This window comes from Triticum urartu, chromosome 5A (genome assembly GCF_056163025.1).
Source record: "Triticum urartu cultivar PI428250 chromosome 5A, HENAU_Tu73, whole genome shotgun sequence".
Taxonomy (NCBI): domain Eukaryota; kingdom Viridiplantae; phylum Streptophyta; class Magnoliopsida; order Poales; family Poaceae; genus Triticum; species Triticum urartu.
The window spans coordinates 612,915,239-612,942,665 of NC_141877.1; the positions used below are offsets into that span (position 1 = coordinate 612,915,239).

General features: G+C 42.8%; 1 protein-coding gene and 1 long non-coding RNA gene across 18 annotated transcripts; both read right to left on the reverse strand.

The window, feature by feature from the left end:
• Window positions 1-2,241: 2,241 nt before the first annotated feature.
• Window positions 2,242-5,595, reverse strand: LOC125511020 (uncharacterized). 5 transcript variants are annotated; one of them, XR_015602909.1, is made up of 6 exons: window positions 4,863-5,595; window positions 4,663-4,767; window positions 3,659-3,799; window positions 3,263-3,472; window positions 2,515-2,592; window positions 2,242-2,444 (listed from the first exon to the last, which is right to left on the reverse strand). It is a non-coding gene; the product is annotated as an uncharacterized LOC125511020 (long non-coding RNA). The 5 variants fall into 5 exon arrangements; XR_007284856.2 differs by having other exon boundaries at window positions 4,671-4,767; window positions 4,863-5,594; XR_007284855.2 differs by lacking the exon at window positions 4,663-4,767 and having other exon boundaries at window positions 4,863-5,594.
• An 818-nt stretch (window positions 5,596-6,413) lies between these two features.
• Window positions 6,414-14,650, reverse strand: LOC125511021 (uncharacterized). Of its 13 annotated transcripts, none has more exons than XM_087522047.1 (12): window positions 14,247-14,649; window positions 13,856-14,177; window positions 13,563-13,740; window positions 12,168-12,268; window positions 11,750-11,782; window positions 11,344-11,620; window positions 10,486-10,950; window positions 10,160-10,389; window positions 8,324-8,732; window positions 7,876-8,032; window positions 7,045-7,290; window positions 6,414-6,754 (listed from the first exon to the last, which is right to left on the reverse strand). In XM_087522047.1, exons 1-6 carry the CDS (start codon window positions 14,260-14,262, stop codon window positions 11,446-11,448), a joined length of 825 nt encoding a protein of 274 aa, XP_087378173.1. In that variant the 5' UTR covers window positions 14,263-14,649; the 3' UTR covers window positions 6,414-6,754; window positions 7,045-7,290; window positions 7,876-8,032; window positions 8,324-8,732; window positions 10,160-10,389; window positions 10,486-10,950; window positions 11,344-11,445. The 13 variants fall into 13 exon arrangements, with proteins under 13 accessions (XP_087378173.1, XP_087378171.1, XP_087378172.1 ...); XM_087522045.1 differs by adding an exon at window positions 8,967-9,065 and having other exon boundaries at window positions 7,876-8,732; XM_087522046.1 differs by adding an exon at window positions 8,967-9,070 and having other exon boundaries at window positions 7,876-8,732.
• Between the last annotated feature and the right edge of the window lie 12,777 nt (window positions 14,651-27,427).

Consider the following 27,427-nt stretch of genomic DNA (forward strand, 5'->3'; position numbering starts at 1 on the left):
CTTATGTAAGAACTATGTATTTTCGGCACCAACATTTGTTATTTACGTACAACATTGACGTGTATGATGGACGTGTATGGATTTGTTTGGATTTAAGAGTCCGAATTTGAGATATATAGATACCAAACAGAAGATATTAGGGGCCGTCCGGGTCCGCGAGCATGCCCAGCGGGTATGTGGGCGTTTGAGGGGCCGAATTTGGCAAGTCCGCTCTGACAAAACACGGAACAAAAAGTCTCTACCTTACAGGTGGAGCTACCCTTCCATTTCAATGCGTTCGAATAGGCGAGGTGGTACTAATGGATCACATCACTTGTGTTACTAAAAATAACTAGTAAATGCGCACGTGCGACGCACGTTAATATTTAGGCAATACTAGTAGAACGCTCGTGCGTTGCCACGGGCTCTTCAAAATTTATATCAGTATCTTTCATTTATCATCCTCTCATCTTGAGTGAATCTTGGGTGCTCTAATTAGCAGCACAACAATCAAGTATTAGGAAATTTCACCGAACCAACAATAACAAAGAATATGACATCTATCCTACTAATAAAGGGAGGTCATATTTTTTGTTCGGCATGCACTTCTGCAGAAAAGCCCCTATCCATTTTAGAATCAACCTGGCACGTGAAAAAATACATCTTTAAGGGTGCGTTTGGTTCACAGGAAATATGTAGGACTTTTAATGGAACTGTCGTCCATAGAAAATTTTGCCTTGATGGTGTTCGGTTCACAGGAAGCATGAAGAATACTTCAAATGAAACAAGGCCTTCTCGTATTGATTTTGCTTGAAAGATAGAATCCAGTCGGATCTCATGTTTTGACGAAAGCCCGAGGTGAGCCGGTGACCAGTTCAATAAAAAACTTCATGCATGCATTGTACTCCACTCAAAAAGACATAAAATATTGTGGTCATGTACTGCTTCATAGGCGTATCTTCCTGCAACATGAACAGTCTAATTTTTTTGGTTCCCGTGTTTCTAGACTCCATGGCAATCCGGTAGCCATCAGCCATATCCCTACAAAGTTTTTCTTTCCTTAGTTCTCTCTCCCCCGAACGGAGCCTAAAGTGGGAACCATCCGGGACCAACAAGAACTCAAACTCCTATCCAATCTCGACTTCATGCTCTTTCACCTCCATTGATAAAGACGGGTCATCAAGACTTTCATCACGATGACCTCGAGCAGACGCCGACATCCCTCCCCGCATCTACCTCTAACCCCTGCTGCCGCCTGCACTATCCTTGCTCCTCGGGGAAGGGCGACAATGTCCTCTGTGATGGCCACGACCAGATCCACCGGGAGGCCACATTCTTCCATGGGAACCCAACCAAGCACACCACCCCTCACAACCATTCAATCCAAACTCTAACAACGTCAAGACCCGCCATCGATCCACGAATCAGGCTCACTGCATCCAGGTTCATTACGAGTCTGCGATGAGTCTGTAGTCAATGTATTGCCGTTGGCTATCCCCACAACAGGACCATCGTCTCTCCCCAAAGCAGCAACACCACCCAGCAAATCACCACCACCGCTTGCGGCTTGCCTACATAAAATCACGAGAAATCCCCACGACGGTGCTGTAAGACCACCTTCGCGACCTTGACAGCGACCAATTTGGTCTAAGTTCTAAGCTAGACGCTCTATGTAGAAACCAATAGAAGCAGGGGCGTAGTTCAGATTTGTTCTTTGTGCACGTGCATGCCCTGCTGCCCACCAGCTCTTGGTCTACAACTCACCTCTGACTGACCTCCCATAGAAGATCCGGGAAAAAAAACTCATCACTTACATTATCATAGCCGCACATTCCAAGTCAAAGTAGAACAGATCACAAGGATTCTGTGACAACCAGCCATGGCCAGATCAGTTGCATTTTAATTTCGTTCCATCTCATAATCCATCGCCCACTCTCTCTCAATGGAAATTAAACTTAGGCATGTCACAAGTTGTCATTGTTGTTAACACTAGTAAGCGTGCACGTGCAACGCACGTCTCTCAAATATAACACATGTCTTTTGAAATCTGTTTATTTTTAAGTAAATGAGCCCATATGTTGCAACAACATCCTCGCGAGTCCCTAATGACAAATGTGTTCTATGCTTCTACTCATGCTCTTCGCCAGAGCTCACACATCTCATGAGTGGTATTCACCTGGTCGCCTCGTCATCAGGTATGGGGACACATGCTTGGGGTTGTCATGGTCGAACGTGTGCTTCGCAAACTCCACCTCCTTGCTGGCTCTTTTTGTTTAACCACAAACCATACAACAATAGTTCTATGGTCAAATTTTCATTAATATAGTATGGTATAAGGGGGAGGAAAAAACAGAGCAAAAATTAATCAAGATCTGTACAATTTGTTACAAACACCTCAGCCAATGCCACTATGTGCCAGTGTGAAAAACTTCTTTGGTCGGAGCAAGCGTCGGAGCTCCCTGAACCTACACATTTTGCAACCTTTGTGTTAGTCAAGGTAAAAAAATAGCAAGGCTTTGGCAATCATGTATGTACCATATATCAAGCTATTTGCTTCTTTGATGTCTGGGTTAAAGTATAGCCGAGACTGCTCAGTCGTTCGCAAGATAGCATCTGAAATTGAGTGTAAGAAAGACTTAAAAGTATTAGCAGACAACCTAAAACTCAACAGCAGGAAGCCAAAAGATAAATAGTGAAGGGTTTTCTTCCCTGCAAAACATATGCCAAAGGATACTAAGCATAATATTAACCCATTTAGTTGTCTAGATGACCAGATTAAATCGTAAGCATTACGTGGTTCTTATTTCAGTGAAAAGGAATTCAGTTGAATAATGATTGCCAATGCATGTCAGCATGTATGATTCAGAAACCACACAGCATAATTTAGGAGCAGATACATCTGTTTTCAGAGCTTGCAGCTCATAATGAAATGCTAGAAAATTTTATTTTCCTACTAAAAACACGAGGAAATTAGCAATGTCAAAGTTGTTGCGTCTAATGTCAAAACTAACTACTATATCAGGTTACTGAGATGGTTTCCTGTATGAACATTAGTTAATGAAAAAAAAATACAATATGAGAAAATACTTGTGTAATTAGAACAAGAAGAATTTTAAATGTATGGACTTGGATTTCACAACTTAATGTGAACTAACACAGCATTAGAAAGAAGAAAAGCCTGGTACAGTTTGCTTTGCAATGAAATTTGATTGAATCAATAAATTATCAAGAGCAATTGGATAACAACAAGGGAAGAACAGGAAGGGAGAATCAGAAGGTTCACCTATCAATCGTGAGTAGTAGTAGTTGCCTAGTAGCAGGTCAGATAGGACGACAATAGGCAGAAGAGAGTCAGGCTGCCACAGGGCTTCCTCAAGCTGAAGAAATAGGGAGTCGGGGCAACATCACTGACTTGGCTGGGACCTTGGTGTCCCCTATCGTGTAGCGTCGACATCTCATGGTCCTACAGCTGCAAGAAGCAGAATTCCTTGCACTACATTCAGACATAGCTGAGATTAGTTTGTAGTTCACGCCAGAACCTCTCAGATCACTGTTAAATGTCTGGAACTGAAGAATACAATTTCTCCTCTTAGTATATGATACGAAGTTTCTTTAGACGAGTAAAATTTCAGTAGAACAAAAAAGGTATCAACGCTTAATTTTACTCCATATGTCTTACCATAGATATGGTTACTGCACCAGCATCCCTCTGTTGAAATCAATCTGTTGAAACCTCAACCACAGAAGTACCAAGCTATTCTTTTGACTTCACTCCCAAAAACTGCACGTGCTTGAACGACTATTGCACCTGGAGACAATCCTGCAATCATGAATTCAATGCTTATAAGTTCAAAGGGCCAATGAATGAGAAATGCTAAATGATAGACCTGATGCATAAAAGCAAATAAAACTGTGATCAAAGGACTACGGAGAGATCTGATGGTGGTAAAATGCTGAGTTGAACTGGGACAAATCCTCGGATAAATCATAATTAGATTATCAATTGTGGTACATAAATCAAGCGGGAACACACAAACAATCAGGAAATGTAGGACCACTTGATGACTATAAAATTGACAGTAAAGATGTCTCATTTTCATGATAGGCTGCTCTATTTGTCAGTATTGACACCAAAGATCTATTCATATTCAACTCTTTCACTGCCGTGTACAAAATCTTTTACAGCAAAGTGTGTACATAGAAAATTATGGTGCTTAATTCTGCTTGGTTGATTCTCTTGGTGTATCCTCCTCAGCTAGAACTACCATCTGCTTGGTGCAGAGTGATCCTATGTTGGTTGATTACGCAAAGTATTGCCACTAAAAATGGGTTGTCCATGTTTCATGTCCTCAGCATAATGTTGTTGCTCCGTTTCAGTATGGTACTATGGTTACAACTTACAAACATGCATGCATGTGCAAAAAATTTCGTTTTAACATCTTAACACCTGCAAGCCATTTTGTTCTGACAAATGATGTTTCAGACTAAATTGATTAACTAACAGTGTGTCTTGACAAATGATGTTTCAGACATGTTTAGATATAAAAGAATTTTAGAGGGTTGTACATAGACCAGACATTGACCGGACATTCCAGCAGTACATGAATATCTATATTATATACAGCGACACTAAAGAATTCAGTATAAGTCGATGCAACTATATGGAAAGATTGAGCTAGAAACCTAATTACATGGATCAATCCGTCAGTTAAAAAATGTCATTACTCCATACGGAAACAAGCATCCACGATTGGAAGCTCCCAAAATCTAAATCCAATGGCCATTACTCTGTACAGAAAAGGATGTGTGCATGCGCATCAGGATCACGTCAGAGCATGAACAGAATGGGGCGGGACACGGCGATAGCAGTGATTTTGACCCACCCGGCAGCGGCGGAGGGGAGTTCCTGGACGTGGCGCCCGTGGGGCAGAAGCCGAGCGGCAGGCGGCTTCGGCGACCGACGCTCCAGGAGAGGCCGACTGCAACGGCACGTGTGTGCCCGGAGGAAGCCGCAACTCCTCCTCTCGCGTCCCCCGCCGTGGCTCGCGTGCGTGGTGGCGACAGGTTGACTCGAGGTGGATCGGAAGGGAAGGGGCGGCGGCGTTTGCTGGGAGGTGGGGCAAATGCGCGGTGTGTCTTAGCTATGGCAGCATGGGAGATCCGGTCGTCGCCGTCGTTGATCTAGTGAGGAGGAAGGCCGGCAGTCACGAGGGAAGGTCCAACGGAGACAGGGAGATAGATTAGTGAGGAGAGGGAGAGAGAAGGGAGGAGGAGGGCGCTGGGTGCGGCTGACCGGCGAGGATGTCATCGCGGCTTGTAGAAGAGTGCGCCGCGACCGGAGGCGGGGTCGACTCGGGGTGGATGAGATGGCCACGCACGGGAGGAGGGGAAGGGAGGAGCGGCGGCAGTTGCTGCGGATCTGTTCTTCTCGACCTGGGGCCTAGAGAAAGAAAGGTGGGGAGGATCCGGAAATCATGGAGTTACGGGCGGGGCCGCAGGGATTGGGTACGCGAGGCGCGACTATTGGCAGACGTCTCCTAGGAAGAACATTTGATCTCAGACGTTCATCCAAGCGACATATCATTGACGTAATATGGTCAGTCGGATCTATTTAAGTTGATTTAATCGGAGGGCTTCGGTTGTCCCGTGTACAGTTTTGTGTGTGGCTTTAAATGAATTCATGTTTGCTCTTTTAATAGTAATATAGATTTAGAAATTTAAATCAAAGGAAATCTGTAACTAATCCCAATGCTTGCATTAAGCTGTAAGTACATGAACTGTAAATGCTGCAGATGTAGAAGTACCACACAGCTATGTCACAGCCCCAAGAAATATTTCTCTGCTATCCTTCTTGAAACTCTGGAAGAATGCATATATACTATCCCCGATTTCACTCAAGTGTATTCATGAGGTATGATAAGCACGTAAAATGAACTATGGCAGTAACAACAAATAACAGCAAAGAAGTAACTGCAATCAGTGCAACCCACTACATCCGCCGGTACGGAGATCCTAATACTTTTGTACCCTCGACTTTATATTTTTTCCGCGCCACCAACATTTTTATATCATTCATTATGCTTTTCTTCAAGGTTTCATGTGAGAAGTATGAGGGCACTGACACACACTACAGATAAAATTCTCAATAAACAAGTCTCATTTCTATTTATATCTAGTAAGTAAAACTCTGGGATACCAACATTAAGTATCTTCTATCTGGTAAGAAAAAAGCACATAAAACCAAATGAGAGCCCCCAAAAGGGAAGCCTATCATAAATTAGTTAAGAATCCAAATCACCGTCATTATTCCACAACGAACTGGTCAAAGTTTCGACATACAACTCATAAAGTATTTCATTTCTCTCATACATAAATTAAAATAGCTCAACAAATCAAGTCCGAACCTGAACAATGGAAATTTGTGAAGAAATAAGTGACAAGAACTTATCTTATTAATGGCATGATTTAATAATCAAACGATCACTTTCATTTGCATTATCAATATTTTAGCGCATGTTCTTCCCATACATAACAGTAGACTTGGTACAAAATTTAGTAACCTTTTAAAATCTTCAAGTATCAATCCTTAAATTCAATAGTACTGCCTAATAACCTGAACTTGTATTCGGAAGTGATATACAAATGGAGGGGGTACTGCCTAATAAATTCGAAGTACTATACAAATTCAGCCTATCTGCTAAGATTTTTTTTCTGCACATCGCTCCTGTTCACTTTCAGTTAGACTCATGGTTAGGCCCCCATCAACCGGCAGCACCTGCACATGCGGAATTAAACAAGTTGGTAGTCATTTCCGATGAATTAGCAGTATAGTTTGTAGAATTAATCATCTTCACGACATATCCTTCCGGTAAGAAGAATAAATTGTCAGTTTAATATAGCCAAATAGATACCAGTCATAGATGTATATATATTATGGTTCCCAACTCAATTAATTTTATGAAGGTAGAGTTTCATCAACTAAATGAGGGACATTTGTACCAAAGAGAATCAACCGGCTTAAATAGATTGTGTAATATGTTGCTGGAAGAGGACGACCCAATAAACCTTATTTCATCGGCACCAACATGTCCTCGTCTTAGCCCTTGTGCTCCTGGCACGGCATCATGGTCGATGATGGCTCCAGCCGCCGGAGCCTAACCAGCCGCCACGTGAGTACGTCACGTGACATCAACTCATCAATCCATCATGGTCCGCTACTCTAGGCACACGCCTCCGCTTCTCGCCATCCACGCCCCAAGGCTGAATCGCAATTTCACAAGAGAATCTATTGTTTACATTACCTCTTGTTTCCTAAGCATGCAGAGTTCTTTGTATTAAGCAAGATAGATCCATAGCAGACACAATTCTAACTAAAAAAGGTGTACATGGTCATCAAGCCCACAACATGCATCCATTAAGTTTAATAACTGATGGGCAACATTTTATGAGGAAACAAAAAGGCTTTTCCTATCAGCATCTCGGCAATGTTCACCCAGTGCTTCAAAAAAATGTCAATGGCAGATCTATACTGCATTTTCGGGTGAACAAAAATCTAAAATAGATTAAGAACATGCATCTATGTAACTATTCATAGAGAATATATAAATTTGAAAAAATATGGAACCACAATAAAAAGAACAGGTGCATAATGCATTTCAATTGTTATAGAAAATATGTCATCAAAGAAGATGAAACCAGAGACTATTTTTATACAATATAACAAGTAGTACAGAATTATCAACCATAAAATACTTGCATGTCACAACTCCCAAGTCAATCAAATTCATGTTAGAACTATAAGCGTGTTTTTGTTACACTATATACCTGTCAATATATCAAGCAACTCGTCTCTTTCTTTGTTTTTCAATAAGCACAAACATGAACTTTAAACCTCACCTTTTGTGAAGAGAAGGATCCACAGAGCTCTGTAGCTCTATACATTCTTGTTGCGACGTAATATTATGTCACCAGTTGCAACGGGTTTTCCTTCAAGGTTGCAGACTTGTGCTCATTGCGATTCCGTAAGCAGGCAATCGAAACACTCCATGATTAGCTTCCAAATCCATAATTTCAATAGGAAAAACCGGGATCAAAAAGCTACAAAATTTTTCCATCTCTACCTATCGCTAGGTGCAGGGATATACAGATTAATGCAATAAATTTATACTCTCTATGTATTAGTTTGTTTCTTGCATCAATTTGATAAACAATCTGGGTTGCAGCGGTGCTTCAATAGAATAATTATATAGGACACAATGGCACACACGACAACATTTAAATCACGACACACAAAATTCAGGGATGTGCATACAAATAAAACAAAAGAAAAAGTAAAGAATCAAACCTGCATTAGTGCATCATCCTGACTCCAGAGCACGATACCAAAGTAGATGAACACCCTTGAGGATAGGACAGAGCAAGGAACCTCCCAGGCTCAAAATCAGGGTGCATACCGGCACCTCCAGGAGCGCGTCCGTGCGGCCACCACTCCATCCACTCCAGCAACTGGCCGTGACGATGCAACCCCCGCTCCATCCCCTCTCGCAAATGCTCGGGCCATCACGGACAACGAGTTGTTGTTGCCTCTCCTCTCAGCCGCCACTCCACGCAACCGCGGAGCCGTCTCTCGATCTCATCGGTCCATGGCGACTTGTTCCTCTTGAGAATCACCTTAAATCCATAGTACAAGAAAACAAGACCTCTCTGGAGCTCTAAGTGGGTTTTGGGCATTTAGTTAAACTATCCACAAATGGCTGCAACATGAAAATATTACATATTTTTTTAGAACACACATCAGAGCTAATACACACACGCTAATATCAGTAAAATTTAGACAAGGAAAAGTCAGTCTTTGTATTTTGAGCTCTGTCCTGGCGAAAAATATATTGTTTTTTGAGCTGGGAAAAGTTGATAGATACTAAGACCAAATTACACTCATAGCATTGTAACATGGGAATGAAAAGATAAGAACCCCAAAGCATCAATACCTTAATTTCAGACCCCTGAACCTCAGCAACTTTGATAAATTTTTCGCCATTCAGAGGATCAACTATCCAGAGTTCCAGTTACAGACTTATCCATTTTGCCTGCACTGAGCTTAACTTCGTCAGTGTTTGTGGTGAAATAGCACATTTTACTTGGTGGGAAACGTGATAGTCATACATTAACCTACAAATAAGCAGAATAATTCCATGTTTTAGCAATTCAATTCCAGGTTTCTTATTTTTTTAAACAATTGCTTGGCCATTGTACACTAATAAATGTTCCTGAAGATGGAGGACAAATGCATGAGATTGCTCTGTACTACAAAGGGGTGTCATCAAGTTATCATAGCCATAGCCTAAAAAACAAAGCACCACTGACCAAACACATCTTGCCCATTTTGCCCAATAGGAACTTCAGAGGAATGAGATTGCTCTGTACTACAAATCGGACACAGTGGAACGATCCTTCTCAACAGAGGCCGAGGGTCGAGGGTCCTGTCTCGCCGGCCATGGATGCTCATGGAGTGCGAGTCTAGGCTCTACGTTTAAATCAATTCTTACTACTCCGCACAGTAATTCCCTGTAGCGCGTGGACACCCAAATACAACCTATGCAACAAAAATTGGACCAATATTAAGTGCACAAACAAGACACAAAGACAAATATTAAGTGCCACACACACGGTCCCTACAAAAATTCCTGAAAAAATAAATTTGAACTACTCAACCCTAAATAAAACTGAATAAAAACATCAAAACCTAAGCATTTCTTTTAGAGGCAATCAATATTCATTGAGCTCATATTTGGATTTCAGATTTCAGTGAGCTGAGCTGCTTGGAATGATAACAAGTTCAAATCATCGATCTTGACTCATCTAACCCATAACATAAAGTTGCACGTAATTCAGGACCTACAAGAATCGAGTCTATGCGCACATATGCATGAAACATAATGCAAAACCCTGTCGAATTGATGCCCATATGCTTTTCTGGTACCTCAAGCATAGCGCAGAAACTGATTAGAAGACCTTGTATCACAAAGAAGAATTTTATGCACAAAAATCAATTTGATCTCTGCATAAAAAAGACTGAACTGGTTTGTTGTTTCATGCACAAAAGTCATTTTCATCATTGCCTCTAAAAGGACAGTTTACAAAAAATCAATGCAGGTTATGCATCAGGGACAAAATATAGTACCTTGGCCTCTTACAGAACATGGCATCAAGCATTGAGGCACCCGCATCACCCAGACCATTTTTCGAGACTTCGAAGGTAAAGGGCGCTGCCTGTCCATACGAAGTGCGGAACGAGGGCATTTTCAGCGAGATCTTTTATGATTCTTCTCCATGTTTTTAATTTCAGTTGCATGGGCCACATCAGTTGCATTTTTAAGCTCACAGAGAACTAAAGAAAAATTGCACTCAGACCTGCATACATCTGAACTCAGTAACATAGAATTTGAAAAGACGATTGCACCTATCATACATAGATTGAATGGACGTGAAGGATCATATGATGCTTACCTTCAAGGTGTTCCTGAAGATTTCCATTGGAACATACTCCACATTAATGCTTTATTTTCCCCTTCTACTATTTCAGATTGTGTACCACATACGTATAGGTATCGTAAATGAATAACATGGTTAGATTTCACAAGAGTTGGATAGCAACTTCTACAGTCAATGTCTGGTAAGTTACTCATAGTACTGACTATACCCTTATAGGATGCACCAATGATGGTCAATAGTAACTTTTAGAGACCAAACATGTCGAAGTTGATCTTGATGGTTAGCACATCAAATTGTTATCTCAAATGTTACCGTCCATAAAAGATGCAGAAAATCTCCAACAAAAAGAAAATACATCACTCTTGCAGTAGTTATTATTACTCTAGTACTCTTCAATTGTTATCTCAAGTGTTGTATTCTTCAATTGCAGGCCCTCAAAATGTGGCAACTCAGTAGCAAATTCAGCCAAACAAGCTCCATCTGCAAAAAATTGTGAGGATCAAAAGAATATATTATCTCTCTTATGATGATAAACGTATGTACAACAACGGTTATTACAAGACTTCCATCGCCCATAAACAGTCCAACTTATAAAGGTTATCACTAAAAAAACATAGTTTCAAAAGATCAGAATTTATCCTTGGAACAAATCTTTCAATAAACTGAAAGCATCATACGCATAACGAAAGCACTGCCCTATAACAGAATGAACAAGCTAAAGTGAATGCAAGCATGCTTTTAGTGCTTAGTCTATAACAGGCGGGTAAAGTTCCTCCCTGTTCCCATGTTGTTCATCATCCCCTTTTGAAGAAGAAACATCGTCTCAATGTAAAATCATGGTGATTGACTCAAGGGAACAGAGAGCAAACACACCTCCTTCAAGCGAATTCAACAATTGACAGCTCCTTCAAACGAATTCAACAATTGATGTGCTGCAGCGAGCGATGGTTTATGATCTCCCTCGCCAAATTTTCATCAATCCGCAAACACATCAGGACACCCAAAAATTTGCCCCGTTACTAAATTTGCAGCATGAGAATCCTGACGAGTTAAGAAAAACTCGACCGAGCGTCCCATGTTCGTAGTCCTACGCGAGGCGGCGTCTGCAAAACCCAAAGTGCCACCATTTTCTTTATGTCCTGGAGAAAGGCTTATCATAAAATTTTGCCAAAAAATTATTAATTAGAAATAACATCACAGTATATCCATCCTCTTGCTAAAAACTATCTGAATCAAACAAAGATGTAATTTTTCAATATCAGTATACAAGAATGTTTACCTGTTGTGTGATGTTCTCCATCCGATTTGATTGCTGTAAGAGAAGGTAAATAAAATAAAACTATAAAAACGAGCAAATAAGCATCACAAAAGAAATCACATGGCAAATGCATAGTACATAAAAAGGTGCATGTGTTTGTGAAAAGAAAACATATAGCACCTCTCAAAAATAGAATCTCTAATTGTGATTTATTTACAGTACAGTATTTTGTTTCGGGATAATAACAAAATCACAACCATAATAGATTAGTATGATATAATTTTTAACTTGATCACTCAAAATAATATGGTTAATTATCAGAAAACGATGGTGTATGTGCATGCCAGCTACAAAGGTAAGCAACTAATGCATGTCATATAATCTAATCTATAGTATTATAGTCAGAGATTGGGATGGGGATGAGGATGCGAGCCCTCACATGCATTGCCGTCTACACAGGCTTGTTTGCTGGCATCCATAGCTCCTGCTCGACCCTTCGACTGCAGCACCCCGGAGAGCACACCGAACGGCTGCTGGTGCCTGGCGGGAGAGCACGTGAGGGACGCATCGACACACACACATCAGCAAGCAAGCACAGACGTGTGTATGTGATGGAGAACGAAAATAAACCAGTGGAGGTGGGACGAAAATTAACCGTAGAACGGAGACTACCAAACGAGACATTAGGAGTAGAGATACTAAAAATAAGACATACGGCTCGTCTACACGGACTGTAAATCTTACCCAATAGCTGTAGGATTATTGCTCCAAAAAACACAATGGCACACCCAACAAAAAATACCTTGCATGGCCACTGCTGAACGTGGAGTCTACACCAAATTTGACACTACTTTCTCACCCTGTGCGTTCGGTTTATTCGGTTTACATGGTTCGGTTTATACGGTTTTTCGGTTTGTACGGTATTAATACTTCGGTAAATACGGTATGAAAATAAAATATGGTTCGGTTTCGGTATATACCAAATTATTTTGGTATAGTTTTGGCATATACCATAAAAACCAAAGTTGACGCGAATTTGAAAATGACGTAATAATAATTTGCAAATTTATGATTCAAAACACATACTATTTTACACAAATAGTATATGACTATATGTATAAGTATATATGCATGCATTGATTCATCTGTTGATGGTTATGGATGTGCTTAGCATTTAAAAAAGAGAAAAATGACTATGTTACAAGAAAAATTTACGTGCTTAGCAGTGAATTTGACTCATGTACAAGAAAAATGACAACTTGTACGGTTGTTCATCTCAAGAAATATAAATTTATTTTCACTTCGGTTTATTCGGTTAACCGTTCGGTTTTTCGGTATATACCATAAAAACCAAAGTTCAAATCGGTATGGAAAGTTCATACCATACCGAAACCAGAAACCATAAAAACCATAAAATCGGTTCGGTTCGGTTTATTTTCGGTATGGTTTTTTGGTTCGGTTTTAAAATGCACAGAGTGACTACTTTCAGACTCGGTTTTAGTCTGCTACGTACTAAAAGATCATACCACGAAATTAAAGAGGAATCCAGTTATCAGAGTAGCATGATTTCCTTTCAGCTTATTTACATGACTGATGGCAGCTGATCTGTAACACTTTAAAGTCAAACAATTTCAGTTAACCTATCTAGCTCGCAGCTTCCTAGCTAGTTAGCCTATCTAGCAACATACCAATTTATTTCAACATTTTTGTAGGGTAAATTTCTTGTAACCTATCCACACAAAATAGAGATGAACAATCCCAGTGATGGATCAAGACTAAAATTTCTTGCATAACAAAAGTGCAGTTAGAGACATGCGCCCAAGGAGGCTCTCACCAGTGGTGCCGGCCGTGATGGCGTTAGCACTCGTGCTGGGCATAGCGTCATAGCCATCGTCTGCCGACCGGAAGCAGCAAACCTCCCAGTCCAGCTTCCCTGTGCGGATGAGGACGACGATGACCCCGACGCTGCCGTAGTCGCCGCGGCGGCGCTGCACCAAGTACTGCTACCGCCCCTGCATTTGGTCGCAAACAATCGTTTAGAAACCGCAGATTCAGAAAGAAGGGAAGAAGAATTGCTCTCAATCTCACACCCATGAACAAACCAAGTCGCACAAGGAAGGAACTCACCAAGATCCGGCCAGCACGAGACCCGCCCGTGGCGGCGAGGTTGCCGCTGTACACGTCGCTGGCGTACGTCCCGTCATCCTCGTCGTCGGCCAGGAGCGCGCGGCTCCGCGGCCGCACGTGCTGCCCGTCGCCGTCCATCGGTGCCCGCGGGGATCGCTGAGTCGGAAAGAAGCAGGCGCCAAGGTAAACGACGTCGCCGCCGTGGAAGTCGGCCGCGAGAGGCGCGCCCAGTTGGTGTCCCGCCTCTCGCTGTCCGTTGAGCCACCAGTTGGTGTCCCGCATCTGTTGCCACTCGCCGACCCCTGCCATGGGAGAGGAGAACCTGGGGGCGCGTAAGTACAGGCCTACGGGGAGAAGATGGGTTGGGGCATCGGCAGGGAGATAGCGTTACCTGGGTCGTCGCTCATCGCTGTCGCGGACGCGGCGCTCCTGCTCGTCTACCTCCCACTTCGATCTCCTCCTGGAATCGGTGAAGAAAAGAAGAGACGGCAAGGGCGCAGATCCACCGCTCCAATCAAATCCCTTCCATTCCCTTCCCTCCCTTGGGAGAGGGAGAGAAGGTGAGGGGGAGGAGGAGGCCGCCGGCGGTGTCGCCATGGCCGGGCAGGGCTCCTCCCGCCTGCCCGCGACGGGAGGTGGCGGGGGCGGCAGCGACGGGAGGTGGCGGGGGCAGCAGTGACGGGCGGCGGCGTTTGAGGGAGGGGATCGGCGGCGGCGGCGAGGGCGAAGGGTCTGGTGTGGCGTCGCTCGAGGGCAAAGGCTTCGCTCGCTCGTTCGCAACGCACGCGAAACGTCTGACTAATTCTCCGTAGGTTAACCGTCGTAGATTATTTTCAGGCGCGAGTTTTTTCGATGAACCGGAGGGTTTAGCACTGGACATAATGGAAGCATACCGATTTTTATTTCCTGGTTCGAGCACGGAGGTGGGAACCGAAGGGACGCGGGAGGTGGGATTGAGGACGAAAAAACCGTCTCTGGTGGGACGAAAATTGACCGGCGGAGACTACCAACTGCTTCATTAGAAATAGAGAAGATATTAATTCCACACGGATATTAGGTATGCTATTTGTGTGTTAATTGTGTGATTAATGCAATATTTGGTATGATATTAATTGTACGTTAAACATGTTTAACGTTTGTCATTGGAGCAGTCTAGGTCGTTGATTAATTTAGTTTAATGATCGAGATCAGTTGAATTTGTCTTTTTGGATCTTTTTATACTGGTATATAGATATAGATGCATTTGTACGGCGCTGCGCAGGACCTCCTATATGGCGCCCTACACGCGGAGAGCCACGGGAGCGTGCACCCTCCCCGCTCCCCCGCGCGCCCTCATGGGCTGGCCCATGTGCGGGGCGGGGAGCTCTTTGTGTATTTGTTTTTTCTGTTTTAGATTTTTTTAAAAAATAATTCAAGATTTTAGAAAAAGTTGCAAAATTGTTGAATTGTTCACGACTTCAAAGATTGTTCATGATTTGAAAAGTGTTCAGGAAATGATAAATGCTCATGGATTCAAAAAATGTACATGATTTCAAAAATAATGTTTGGCTATTCATTTTTTTACAATTTCAAAAAATGTTCATGAATTTCTAGTTTTTTTCAAAACATTAAAAAAATGTTCTAGAATTTGAAAATGTTCACAAAATTTTAAAAAATGTTCATCAAATTCAGAAAATTTCAAAAAATGTTCACATTTTCCAGAAATGTACACAATTTCTAGGAATGTTCGGGAATATGAAAAATGTTCACGACTTTTAAAAATGTTTAGTATTTTAAAAATAATGTTCTTGATTTCAAGAAATGTCCAAGATTTCCAAAAATATTCATGAATGTCTAAAAACTTTTCATCAATTGAAAAAAATATTCATCGATTTGTAAAAATGTTCCACTTTCAAAAAATGTTCGCAATTTGAGAAAAATTATTCGCAAATTTGAAACATTGTTGGAAAAAAGAAATGGGAAAGGAGTAAAAAAAGAAAATTTAAAGATTTTCGCAAATTAAAGAAAAGAAAAACAAAAATGAAAAAAGAAAACAGAAAAGAAAAGAGAAAAAAGAACAAAAATGAAAAAAATGAAAGAATACCAGAAAAACCCGGTTCAGGGAATGTCCTAGAATATTCCCATAACCGGTTGGTGTGAAACCCCGAAATGGGCCGGCCCATTGAAATAGCAGCGCGCAAGGGGGAGCTGCGGCGCTGAGCAGTGCAACCTGCGTCTAGTCAGAATTGGGCCATCGCAAACATGTGAATGAGAGAAGTGAAAAAAGGCCCGGTGATGGCTATGTTCGCATGGACCAGCCTTTTTTTTTTAGAAACTCGCATGGACCAGCTAGTTGTCCCTCGTAAGACTGCCTCGAAAAAGAAGTCGATCCTTACTATTTGGCGCACAGGTCACCCGCTAGCGCGCGTACTCCCCTGTGGCGCCAGATCGAGTGTTAGGGCCTGCCCAATATAGTGTTTTACCCCATCGGTTTTGGGAAGGTTCTAGAACCTTCCCCAAACCGTTTTTTTTCCTCTTGGTATTTTTTATTTTTTATTTCTTTTTCTTTTTTATTTCTTTTCGGGTTTTTTCTTTTCTTTTCTTTTTTCTTTTTTATTTTGTGCCTTTTCTCCTTTATGTTTTCACATTTTTTTCTAATTTTATTTTAAAATTCGTGAACATTATTTTGTTCATCAGATTAAAAAAAGTTCAATCATGTAAAAAAATGTTCTCAAATTCAAAAATTGTTCATCGAATTTAAAAATTGTTCATCAAGTTCAATAAATGTTCCAAGTTGAAAAAACTGTTCATAAAATTCAAAAAAAAAGTTCATTGAATTTTGAATTAGCAAACATTGTTCACCAAATAGGAGCTCCCTCTCGTAAGAAACTTCATCGTAGCTTCGGATTCGAAGCAGGTTATTAATGACATTGATTGGGGTATCTCAGCGGGCTTTACTTTTTAATTGTATCTTTACATATGAAGGTCGTGCTACCAATGTAGATGCCGATAGGTTAGCAAAGTTTTGACACTCGGTTGATCAGGGAAGATACGTTTGATTGTTATCGCCGCATGATCCCTTTTGTATTCCGCTCCACCTGAAGTTTGATCAATTAAGCTTGGTGATACCCTCAAAAGAAAAAGAAAAAAAAACTAGTTGTCCCTCATTCTTTTGCTCATAGAAGTTGTCATATCTTTTAATGCTAGTGATAGGCTACATGTTAGTGTATTTAGATTAAAATAATCCTAATATAATAGAGAATAATTTATTTATTTAATTATTACTATTAGTCGGGTGACCCGTCGGGTGACCTACGGGCATAAACTTAAACCCACACCCTACTCACGACTAATAGGGTTACCCATGTGCAAGACCTATGGGTGAACTCGACAACCCATAACCTACCCATTTGGGTCGGGTGCCCATGGGCGGACGGATCCATGGGCCGGATTGCCGGGTTGAGTCAAAACTTAGGACTAAACTTAAGTTCCTTCTATAAGTTTCTCCAGCATGGTGCTACACCTTAGACATCCATCTCGAAGCGTTTGGTGCGAACCGAAAATACAGAGAACAGTAGCGAAAAATCGACATAGATAAACACCATTATTCTTGCATGGAAAACCACCAAAATTAAGAAAAACCATGGGACGAGCCATCCAAATCTTCTTCCACTATAATCAAAAAGTGGGATACTATAACTTCTTCTCCAGATAGCACTAGAGGTTCTCATACATAAAGATCCACTACTGGGAAAAGCCTTATAGGTGAACTCAAATGAGTGGCGGGCGCGACAAGTTACCTGCCACAACTATTTTGAAAAACTAGTAGTGACGGGTAACAAAAAGGGTCTGACACAGTTAGGGGCGTCACAGGCACTTTTTGTCGCCCGCCATAGGTATAATCTTTCGGGTGGGAGTTGTTTGCGTAACTCTGCAGTGATGGGCACTAACTAATGCCTGCCCTAGGTACATGAACCAGCAGTAGCGGGTGCTTCCTAGCAACCACCATTAGTTATCCTTGTCAGATGTCTAGTTTTGGGAGAACACAACAGTGGCGGGTACTACTTACCGCATGCCAGTGGTAGGCTAAACAACAATGGTGGGCATTAATTTCTACCCGCCACAAAACATTTTCCCGCACGGGGTGCTGTCCATGGCATTTTGCAGTGACATGCCCTTTTAGCGCCCGCCATTGGTGAGATCGTGTATAATGTTTGCAGGTTAGTACAGTAGCTTCCCCTCCCCAATTTCTTCTTCCTCTCCAACAAGGCCCTCTTCTTCTTCCTCTTACTCCTCTCACTATTGGTCATCCTAGCCGCTCTCTCTCTCCTCTTTAGCCTTATGGGACCCACTTTCCATGGCATAGTTACTCCACGGGCCCACCTCCACCCTAATTAATTAGCATTTGTAGACCCGCGTTTTAGGTGAGAATTCTTTTCTAAATTGTAGCTCTATATGCTTAAATTTGAGTATGTAGTATGTATCATTGTATGAGCATGCATGCATAGTTGATTGTTGGTGTGGCATAGTGGACATGTTGAGTGATTCAACATTCGATCAATCCCATGCTTTGTTGCGTTTTTTCAGGAAAAGAAATGAGTGCCAATTCTCGTCGAAATGTTGATTAATTTTCATTTCGTTGAGTTGGTGTCACTCAATATGTCTCATTCTTAGCAAAGGTCGTGCTGAATTTTTGAATATTTCATATTCTTCGATCAAATAGTAATCAATTACGTTATGTATGCATGTTGCAGGTTTTAGCGTCGAATGATGGATCGTAGTTGGATGTACTCCATACCACGAACGTCCAATGATTTTGTTAATGGTTTGATGGAGTTTTTATAGTTTGCGTAGGAATATGTTAGGAAAAGGGGTTGGAAGAAAATATGTTGTCCATGTGTTATTTGCGAGAATGATGTTATGTCAACACAATTGAATTAGAAGAGTTGCATAAGCACTTATTGGCTAGTGGTTTCATGCCTAGTTATACAACATGGACAAGTCATGGTGAGGATGGGATGTCATGTGAAGGAGCGGAACATGACAAGGAACAAGAATGGATGATGGATGGGCATGCTAAACAATCCGACGGTGATGAATATGATGAGTTAGGTGAAGAGTCCATGAAACTGAGGAGGCCGAAGAAGACAAGGCAATCATCAGGGGAAAATTGGCAGGAATGGTGTATGACCAATACATGCAAGGTTGACTGTGAAAGAGACTAGCATCGAGACAACTTCTCATAGAGATGCTACCAAACTGGCGACTCTCGTGAAGGACTAAACAACTCCTTTGTACGCTGGTTGCAAGGCAAAACACACCCGACTAAGTGTCACGATGAATCTTATGGACATTAAAGCAAAAACCAATAGCACAGACACTTCCATCGATGTGAACTTGAAGTATTTGCATGATGTTCTTAGTGAAGGCAAGGTGTTGCCAAAAAATATCGATGAGGCAAGGAAGGTATCATGTCCTCTTGATATCAAGCCAATAAAATACCACACGTGCAAAAAAGACTGCATCATTTACCGGAACGAGCACTCCAACTTATCAAGGTGTCCAACATGAAATTTTCCCCAATTCAAGCGCAGAAATAATAGTCGGGAAGACAATGATGATGATAGAGCACCCGCTAGCGGTACTCCTTATAAGGTTGTATGGTACTTTCCAATCATTCCATGCATGAAGCGTTTGTATGCAAACAAGAAGCGGGCAAATCTTATGCTTTGGCATTCTAAGAGGAAGAAGGATGACGGAGTGATTAGACACATTGCGAATGGTCGGCAGTCGAAAGCAATCAATGATGAGTTCCCTCATCTCAGTGAAGATGATAGGAATGTCAGGCTGGGCTATAGCATGGACGGTCCGAATCCCTTTTGCAACCAAAACAATGTACACAACACCTGTCTCGTGGTTGTATGCATATACTGTTGGGTAACGTAGCAGAAATTCAAAATTTTCCTACGTGTCACCAAGATCTATCTATGGAGAAACCAGCAACGAGGGGAAGGAGAGTGCATCTACATACCCTTGTAGATCGCTAAGAGAACGGGGTTGAAGGAGTCGTACTCGTCGTGATCCAAATCACCGGAGATCCTAGTGCCGAACGAACGGCACCTCCGCGTTCAACACACGTACAGCCCGGTGACGTCTCCCATGCCTTGATCCAGCAAGGAGAGACGGAGAGGTTGAGGAAGACTCCATCCAGCAGCAGCACAACGGCGTGGTGGTGGTGGAGGAGCGTGGTACTCCAGCAGGGCTTCGCCAAGCACCGCAAGAGATGAGGAGGGAGAGGGGTCGGGCTGCGCCAAGAAGGAGAGGAACTCGTGTGTCTTGGGCAGCCCAAACCTCAAGTATATATAGGGGGATGGGAGGGGCTGCGCCCCCACCTAGGGTTCCCTCCCTAGGGGTGGCGGCAGCCCCCAGATCCCATCTAGGTGGCGGCCACGTGGAGGGGGAGAGGGAGGCGCACCAGGCATGGGCCCTAAGGCCCATCTGCCCTTAGGGTTTGCCCCCCTCCTCCCCTTAGGCGCCTTGGGCCCTTGTGGGGGGCGCACTAGCCCACCTGGGGCTGGTCCCCTCCCACACTTGGCCCATGCAGCCCTCTGGGGCTTGTGGCCCCACTTGGTGGACCCCCGGGACCCTCCCGATGGTCCCGGTACATTACCGATAAAACCCGAAACTTTTCCGGTGACCAAAACAGGACTTCCCATATATAAATCTTTACCTACGAACCATTCCGGAACTCCTTGTGACGTCCGGGATCTCATCCGGGACTCCGAACAACATTCGGTAACAACATACAAACTTCCGTTATAACCCTAGCGTCATCGAACCTTAAGTGTGTAGACCCTACGGGTTCGGGAACCATGCAGACATGACCGAGACGTTCTCCGGTCAATAACCAACAGCGGGATCTGGATACCCATGTTGGTTCCCACATGTTCCACGATGATCTCATCGGATGAACCACGATGTCGAGGATTTGATCAATCCCGTATACAATTCCCTTTGTCTAGTGGTACGATACTTGCCCGAGATTCGATCGTCGGTATCCCGATACCTTGTTCAATCTCGTTACCGGCAAGTCTCTTTACTCGTTCCGTAACACATCATCCCGTGATCAACTCCTTGGTCACATTGTGCACATTATGATGATGTCCTACCGAGTGGGCCCAGAGATACCTCTCCGTTTACACGAAGTGACAAATCCCAGTCTCGATTCGTGCCAACCCAATAGACACTTTCAGAGATACCTGTAGTGTACCTTTATAGCCACCCAGTTACGTTGTGACGTTTGGCACACCCAAAGTATTCTTACGGTATCCGGGAGTTGCACAATCTCATGGTCTAAGGAAATGATACTTGACATTTAGAAAAGCTTTAGCATACGAACTACACGATCTTTGTGCTAGGCTTAGGATTGGGTCTTGTCCATCACATCATTCTCCTAATGATGTGATCCCGTTATCAACGACATCCAATGTCCATGGTCAGGAAACCGCAACCATCTATTGATCAACGAGCTAGTCAACTAGAGGCTTACTAGGGACATGGTGTAGTCTATGTATCCACACATGTATCTGAGTTTCCTATCAATACAATTCTAGCATGGATAATAAACGATTATCGTGAACAAGGAAATATAATAATAACCAATTTATTATTGCCTCTAGGGCATATTTCCAACAGTCTCCCACTTGCACTAGAGTCAATAATCTAGTTCACATCGCCATGTGATTAACACTCACAGGTCACATCGCCATGTGACCAACATCCAAAGAGTTTACTAGTGTCACTAAACTAGTTCACATCATCATGTGATTAAGACTCAATGAGTTCTGGGGTTTGATCATGTTTTGTTTGTGAGAGAGGTTTTAGTCAACGGGTCTGCAACAGTCAGATCCGTATGTACTTTGCAAATCTCTAGGTCACATTATAAATGCTGCTTCCACGCTCCACTTGGAGCTATTCCAAATGGTTGCTCCACTATACGTATCCGGTTTGCTACTCAGAGTCATTCGGATAGGTGTTAAAGCTTGCATCGATGTAACCCTTTACGCCGAACTCTTTATCACCTCCATAATTGAGAAACATGTCCTTATTACTCCAAGGATAATTTTGACCGCTATCTAGTGATCCACTCTTGGATCACCTTTGTACCCTCTTGCCAGACATGTGGCAAGGCACACACTAGGTGCGGTACTCAGCATGGCATACCGTATAGAGCCTATGACAAAAGCATAGGGGACGACATTCGTCCTTTCTCTTTCTTCTGCCGTGGTCGAGCTTTAAGTCTTAACTTCATACCTTACAACTCAGGCAAGAACTCCTTCCTTGACTGATCCATCTTGAACACCTTCAAGATCATGTCAAGGTATGTGCTCATTTGAAAGTACCATTTAGCGTTTTTGATCTATCCTCATAGATCTTGATGCTCAATGTTCAAGTAGCCTAATCCAGGTTTTCTATTGAAAAACACTTTTCAAATAACCCTATATGCTTTCCAGAAATTCTACATCATTTCTGATCCACAATATGTCAACAACATATACTTATCAGAAATTCTATAGTGCTCCCACTCACTTCTTTGGAAATACAAGTTTCTCATAAACTTTGTATCAACCCAAAATCTTTGATCATCTGATCAAAGCGTACATTCCAACTCCGAGATGCTTACTCCAGTCCTTAGAAGGATCGCTGGAGTTAGCATACCTTTTAGCATCCTTAGGATCGACAAAACCTTTCTGATTGTATCGCATACAACCTTTCCTTACGAAAACTGGTAAGGAAACTCGTTTTGACATCCATCTGCCATATTACATAAATGCAGCTAATGCTAACATGATTCTGACGGACTTAAGCATTGCTACGGATGAGAAGATCTCATCGTAGTCAAATCCTTGAACTTGTGAAAAACTCTTCGCCACAAGTCGAGCTTCATAGACGGTGACATTACCGTCTATGTCCGTCTTCTTCTTAAAGATCCATTTATCTCAATGGCTTGCCGATCATTGGGCAAGTCCACCAAAGTCCATGCTTTGTTCTGATACATGGATCCTATCTCGGATTTCATGGCTTCTAACCATTTGTCGGAATTTGGGCCCACCATTGCTTCTCCATAGCTCGTAGGTTCATTGTTGTCTAGCAACATGACCTTTAAGACAGGATTACTGTACCACTCTGAAGCAGTACGCATCCTTGTCACCCTACGAAGTACGGTAGTGACTTGATCCGAAGTTTCATGATCACTATCATAAGCTTCTACTTCAATTGGTGTAGGTGCCACAGGAACAACTTCCCGTGCCCTGCTACACACCAGTTGTAGTGACGGTTCAATAACCTCATCAAGTCTCCACCATCCTCCCACTCAATTCTTGAGACAAACCTTTCCTCGAGAAAGGACCCGATTTAAGATACAATCCCTATTGCTTTCGGATCTGAGACAGGAGGTATACCCAACTGTTTTGGGTGTCCTATGAAGATGCATTTATCCGCTTTGGGTTCGAGCTTATTAGCCTGAAACTTTTCACATAAGCGTCGCAGCCCCGAACTTTTAAGAAATGACAGCTTAGGTTTCTCTAAACCATAGTTCATACGGTGTCATCTCATCGGAATTATGTGGTGCCCTATTTAAAGTGAATGTGGTTGTCTCTAATGCCTAACCCATAAACTATCGTGGTAATTTGATAAGAGACATCATGGTATGCATCATATCCAATAGGGTGCAGTTATGATGTTCGGACACACCATCATACTATGGTGTTCCAGGCTATATTAGTTGTGAAACAATTTCCACAATGTCTTAATTCTGTGCCAAACTCGTAATTCAGATATTCATCTCTATGATCATATCATAGATATTTTATCCTCTTGTCACGACGATCTTTCAACTTCACCCTGAAATTACTTGAACCTTTCAATAATTCAGACTCGTGATTCATCAAGTAAATGTACTCAACATCTACTCAAATCATCTGTGAAGTAAGAACATAACGATATCCACTACATGCCTCAGCACTCATTGGACTGCACACATCAAAATGTATTACTTCCAACAAGTTGCTTTCTAGTTCCATTTTACTGAAAACGAGGCTTTCAGTCATCTTGCCCATGTGGTATGATTTGCATGTCTCAAGTGATTCAAAATCAAGTGAGTCCAAACGGTCCATTTGCATGGAGTTTCTTCATGCATATACACCAATAGACATGGTTCGCATGTCTCAAACTTTTCAAAAATGAGTGAGCCCAAAGATCCATCAACATGGAGCTTCTTCATGCGTTTTATACCGATATGACTTACGTGGCAGTGCCACAAGTAGGTGGTACTATCATTACTATCTTATATCTTTTGGCATGAACATGTGTATCACTACGATCGAGATTCAACAAACCATTCATTTTAGGTGCAAGACCATTGAAGGTATTATTCAAATAAACAGAGTAACCATTATTCTCCTTAAATGAATAACCGTATTGCGATAGACATAATCCAATCATGTCAATGCTCAACGCAAACACCAATCTCGATGGTAGAGGGAGCGTGCGATGCTTGATCACACCAAGCTTGGGAAAAACTTCCAACACATATCGCCAGCTCACCTTTAGCTAGTCTCCGTTTACTCCGCAGCTTTTTATTTCGAGTTTACTAACATTTAGCAACCGAATCGGTATCTAATACCATGGTGCTACTAGGAGTACTAGTAAAGTACACATTAACACAATGTAACTTCTATCGACTTTGCTAGCCTTCTCATCTACCAAGTATCTAGGGTAATTCTGCTCCAGTGGCTATTCCCCTTATTACAGAAGCACTTAGTCTCGGGTTTGGGTTCAACCTTGGGTTTCTTCACTAGAGCAGTAGCTGATTTGCCATTTCATGAAGCATCCCTTTTTGCCCTTGCCCTTCTTGAAACTAGTGGTTTCACCAACCATCAACAATTGATGCTCCTTCTTGATTTCTACTTTTGTGGTGTCAAACATCGCGAATATCTCAAGGATCATCATATATGTCCCTGATATATTATAGTTCATCACGAAGCTCTAGCAGCTTGGTGGTAATGACTTCGAAGAAATATCACTATCTCATCTGGAAGATCAACTCCCACTCGATTCAAATGATTATTGTACTCAGACAATCTGAGCACAAGCTCAACAATTGAGCTTTTCTCCCTTAGTTTGCAGGCTAAGAAAATCGTCGGAGGTCTTATACCTCTTGACGTGGGCACGAGCCTGAAATACCAATTTCAGCCCTCGAAACATCTCATATGTTTCGCGACGTTTCAAAACGTCTTCATTACCTCAACTCTAAACCGTTTAACTGAACTATCACGTAGTTATCAAAATGTGTATGTCAGATGTTCGCAACATCCACAGATGACATTCGAGGCTCAACACACTGAGCGGTGCATTAAGGACATAAGCCTTCTATGAAGCAATGAGGACAATCCTCAGTTTACGGACCTAGTCCGCATAATTGCTACTATCAACTTTCAACTAAATTTTCTCTAGGAACATATCTAAACAGTAGAACTGAAGCGCGAGCTACGACATAATTTGCGAAGACCTTTTGACTATGTTCAGGATAATTAAGTTCATCTTATGAACTCCCACTCAGATAGACATCCCTCTAGTCATCTAAGTGATTACATGATCCGAGTCAACTAGGCCGTGTCCGATCATCACGTGAGACGGACTAGTCAACATCGGTGAACATCTTCATGTTGATCGTATCTACCATACGACTCATGCTCGACCTTTCGGCCTCTTGTGTTCCGAGGCCATGTCTGTACATGCTAGGCTCGTCAAGTCAACCTAAGTGTTTTGCATGTGTTTCGAGGCCATGTCTGTACATGCTAGGCTCGTCAACACCCGTTGTATTCGAACGTAAGAATCTATCACACCCGATCATCACGTGGTGCTTCGAAACAACGAACTGTCGCAACGGTGCATAGTTAGGGGGAACACTTTCTTGAAATTATTATGAGGGATCATCTTATTTACTACCGTCGTTCTAAGTAAACAAGATGCATAAACATGATAAACATCACATGCAATCAAATAGTGACATGATATGGCCAATATCATATTGCTCCTTTTGATCTCCATCTTCGGGGCTCCATGATCATCATCGTCACCGGCATGACACCATGATCTCCATCATCATGATCTCCATCATTGTGTCTCCATGAAGTTGTCTCGCCAACTTATTACTTCTACTACTATGGCTACCGGTTAGCAATAAAGTAAAGTAATTACATGGCGTTGTTCAATGACACGCAGGTCATACAATAAATAAAGACAACTCCTATGGCTCCTGCCGGTTGTCATACTCATCGACATGCAAGTCGTGATTCCTATTACAAGAACATGATCAATCTCATACATCACATATCATTCATCACATTCTTCTTGGCCATATCACATCACATAGCATACCCTGCAAAAACAAGTTAGACGTCCTCTAATTGTTGTTTGCATGTTTTATGTGGCTGCTATGGGTTTCTAGCAAGAACGTTTCTTACCTACGCAAAAACCACAACGTGATATGCCAATTGCTATTTACCCTTCATAAGGACCCTTTTCATCGAATCCGATCCGACTAAAGTGGGAGAGACAGACACCCGCTAGCCACCTTATGCAACTAGTGCATGTCAGTCGGTGGAACCAGTCTCACGTAAGAGTACGTGTAAGGTCGGTCCGGTCCGCTTCATCCCACAATGCCGCCGAATCAAGATTGGACTAGTAACGGTAAGCATATTGACCAAAATCAACGCCCACAACTACTTTGTGTTCTACTTGTGCATAGAAACTACGCATAGACCTGGCTCATGATGCCACTGTTGGGTAACGTAGCAGAAATTCAAAATTTTCCTACGTGTCACCAAGATCTATCTATGGAGAAACCAGCAACGAGGGGACGGAGAGTGCATCTACATACCCTTATAGATCGCTAAGCGGAAGCGTTCAAGAGAACGGGGTTGAAGGAGTCGTACTCGTCGTGATCCAAATCACCGGAGATCCTAGTGCCGAACGGACGACACCTCCGCGTTCAACACACGTATAGCCCGGTGACGTCTCCCATGCCTTGATCCAGCAAGGAGAGAGGGAGAGGTTGAGGAAGACTCCATCCAGCAGCAGCACAACAGCGTGGTGGTGGTGGAGGAGCGTGGTACTCCAGCAGGGCTTCGCCAAGCACTGCAAGAGACGAGGAGGGAGAGGGGTCGGGCTGCGCCAAGAAGGAGAGGAACTCGTGTGTCTTGGGCAGCCCAAACCTCAAGTATTTATAGGGGGATGGGAGGGGCTGCGCCCCCACCTAGGGTTCCCTCCCTAGGGGTGGCGGCAGCCCCCAGATCCCATCTGGGTGGCGGCCAGGTGGAGGGGGAGAGGGAGGCGCACCAGGCATGGGCCCTAAGGCCCATCTGCCCTTAGGGTTTGCCCCCCTCCTCCCCTTAGGCGCCTTGGGCCCTTGTGGGGGGCGCACCAACCCACCTGGGGCTGGTCCCCTCCCACACTTAGCCCATGCAGCCCTCCGGGGCTTGTGGCCCCACTTGGTGGACCCCCGGGACCCTCCCGGTGGTCCCGGTACGT

Bases quoted from the DNA above. Each gene is read 5' to 3' on its own strand.
- LOC125511021 (XM_087522049.1), bottom strand. The intron at 13,741-13,855 runs GTGAGTTCCTTC...GACCAAATGCAG, and splicing joins CTCGTGCTGGCCGGATCTTG to GGGCGGTAGCAGTACTTGGT. The intron at 11,783-12,167 runs GTGAGGGCTCGC...CTTCTCTTACAG, and splicing joins CTGTGTAGACGGCAATGCAT to CAATCAAATCGGATGGAGAA.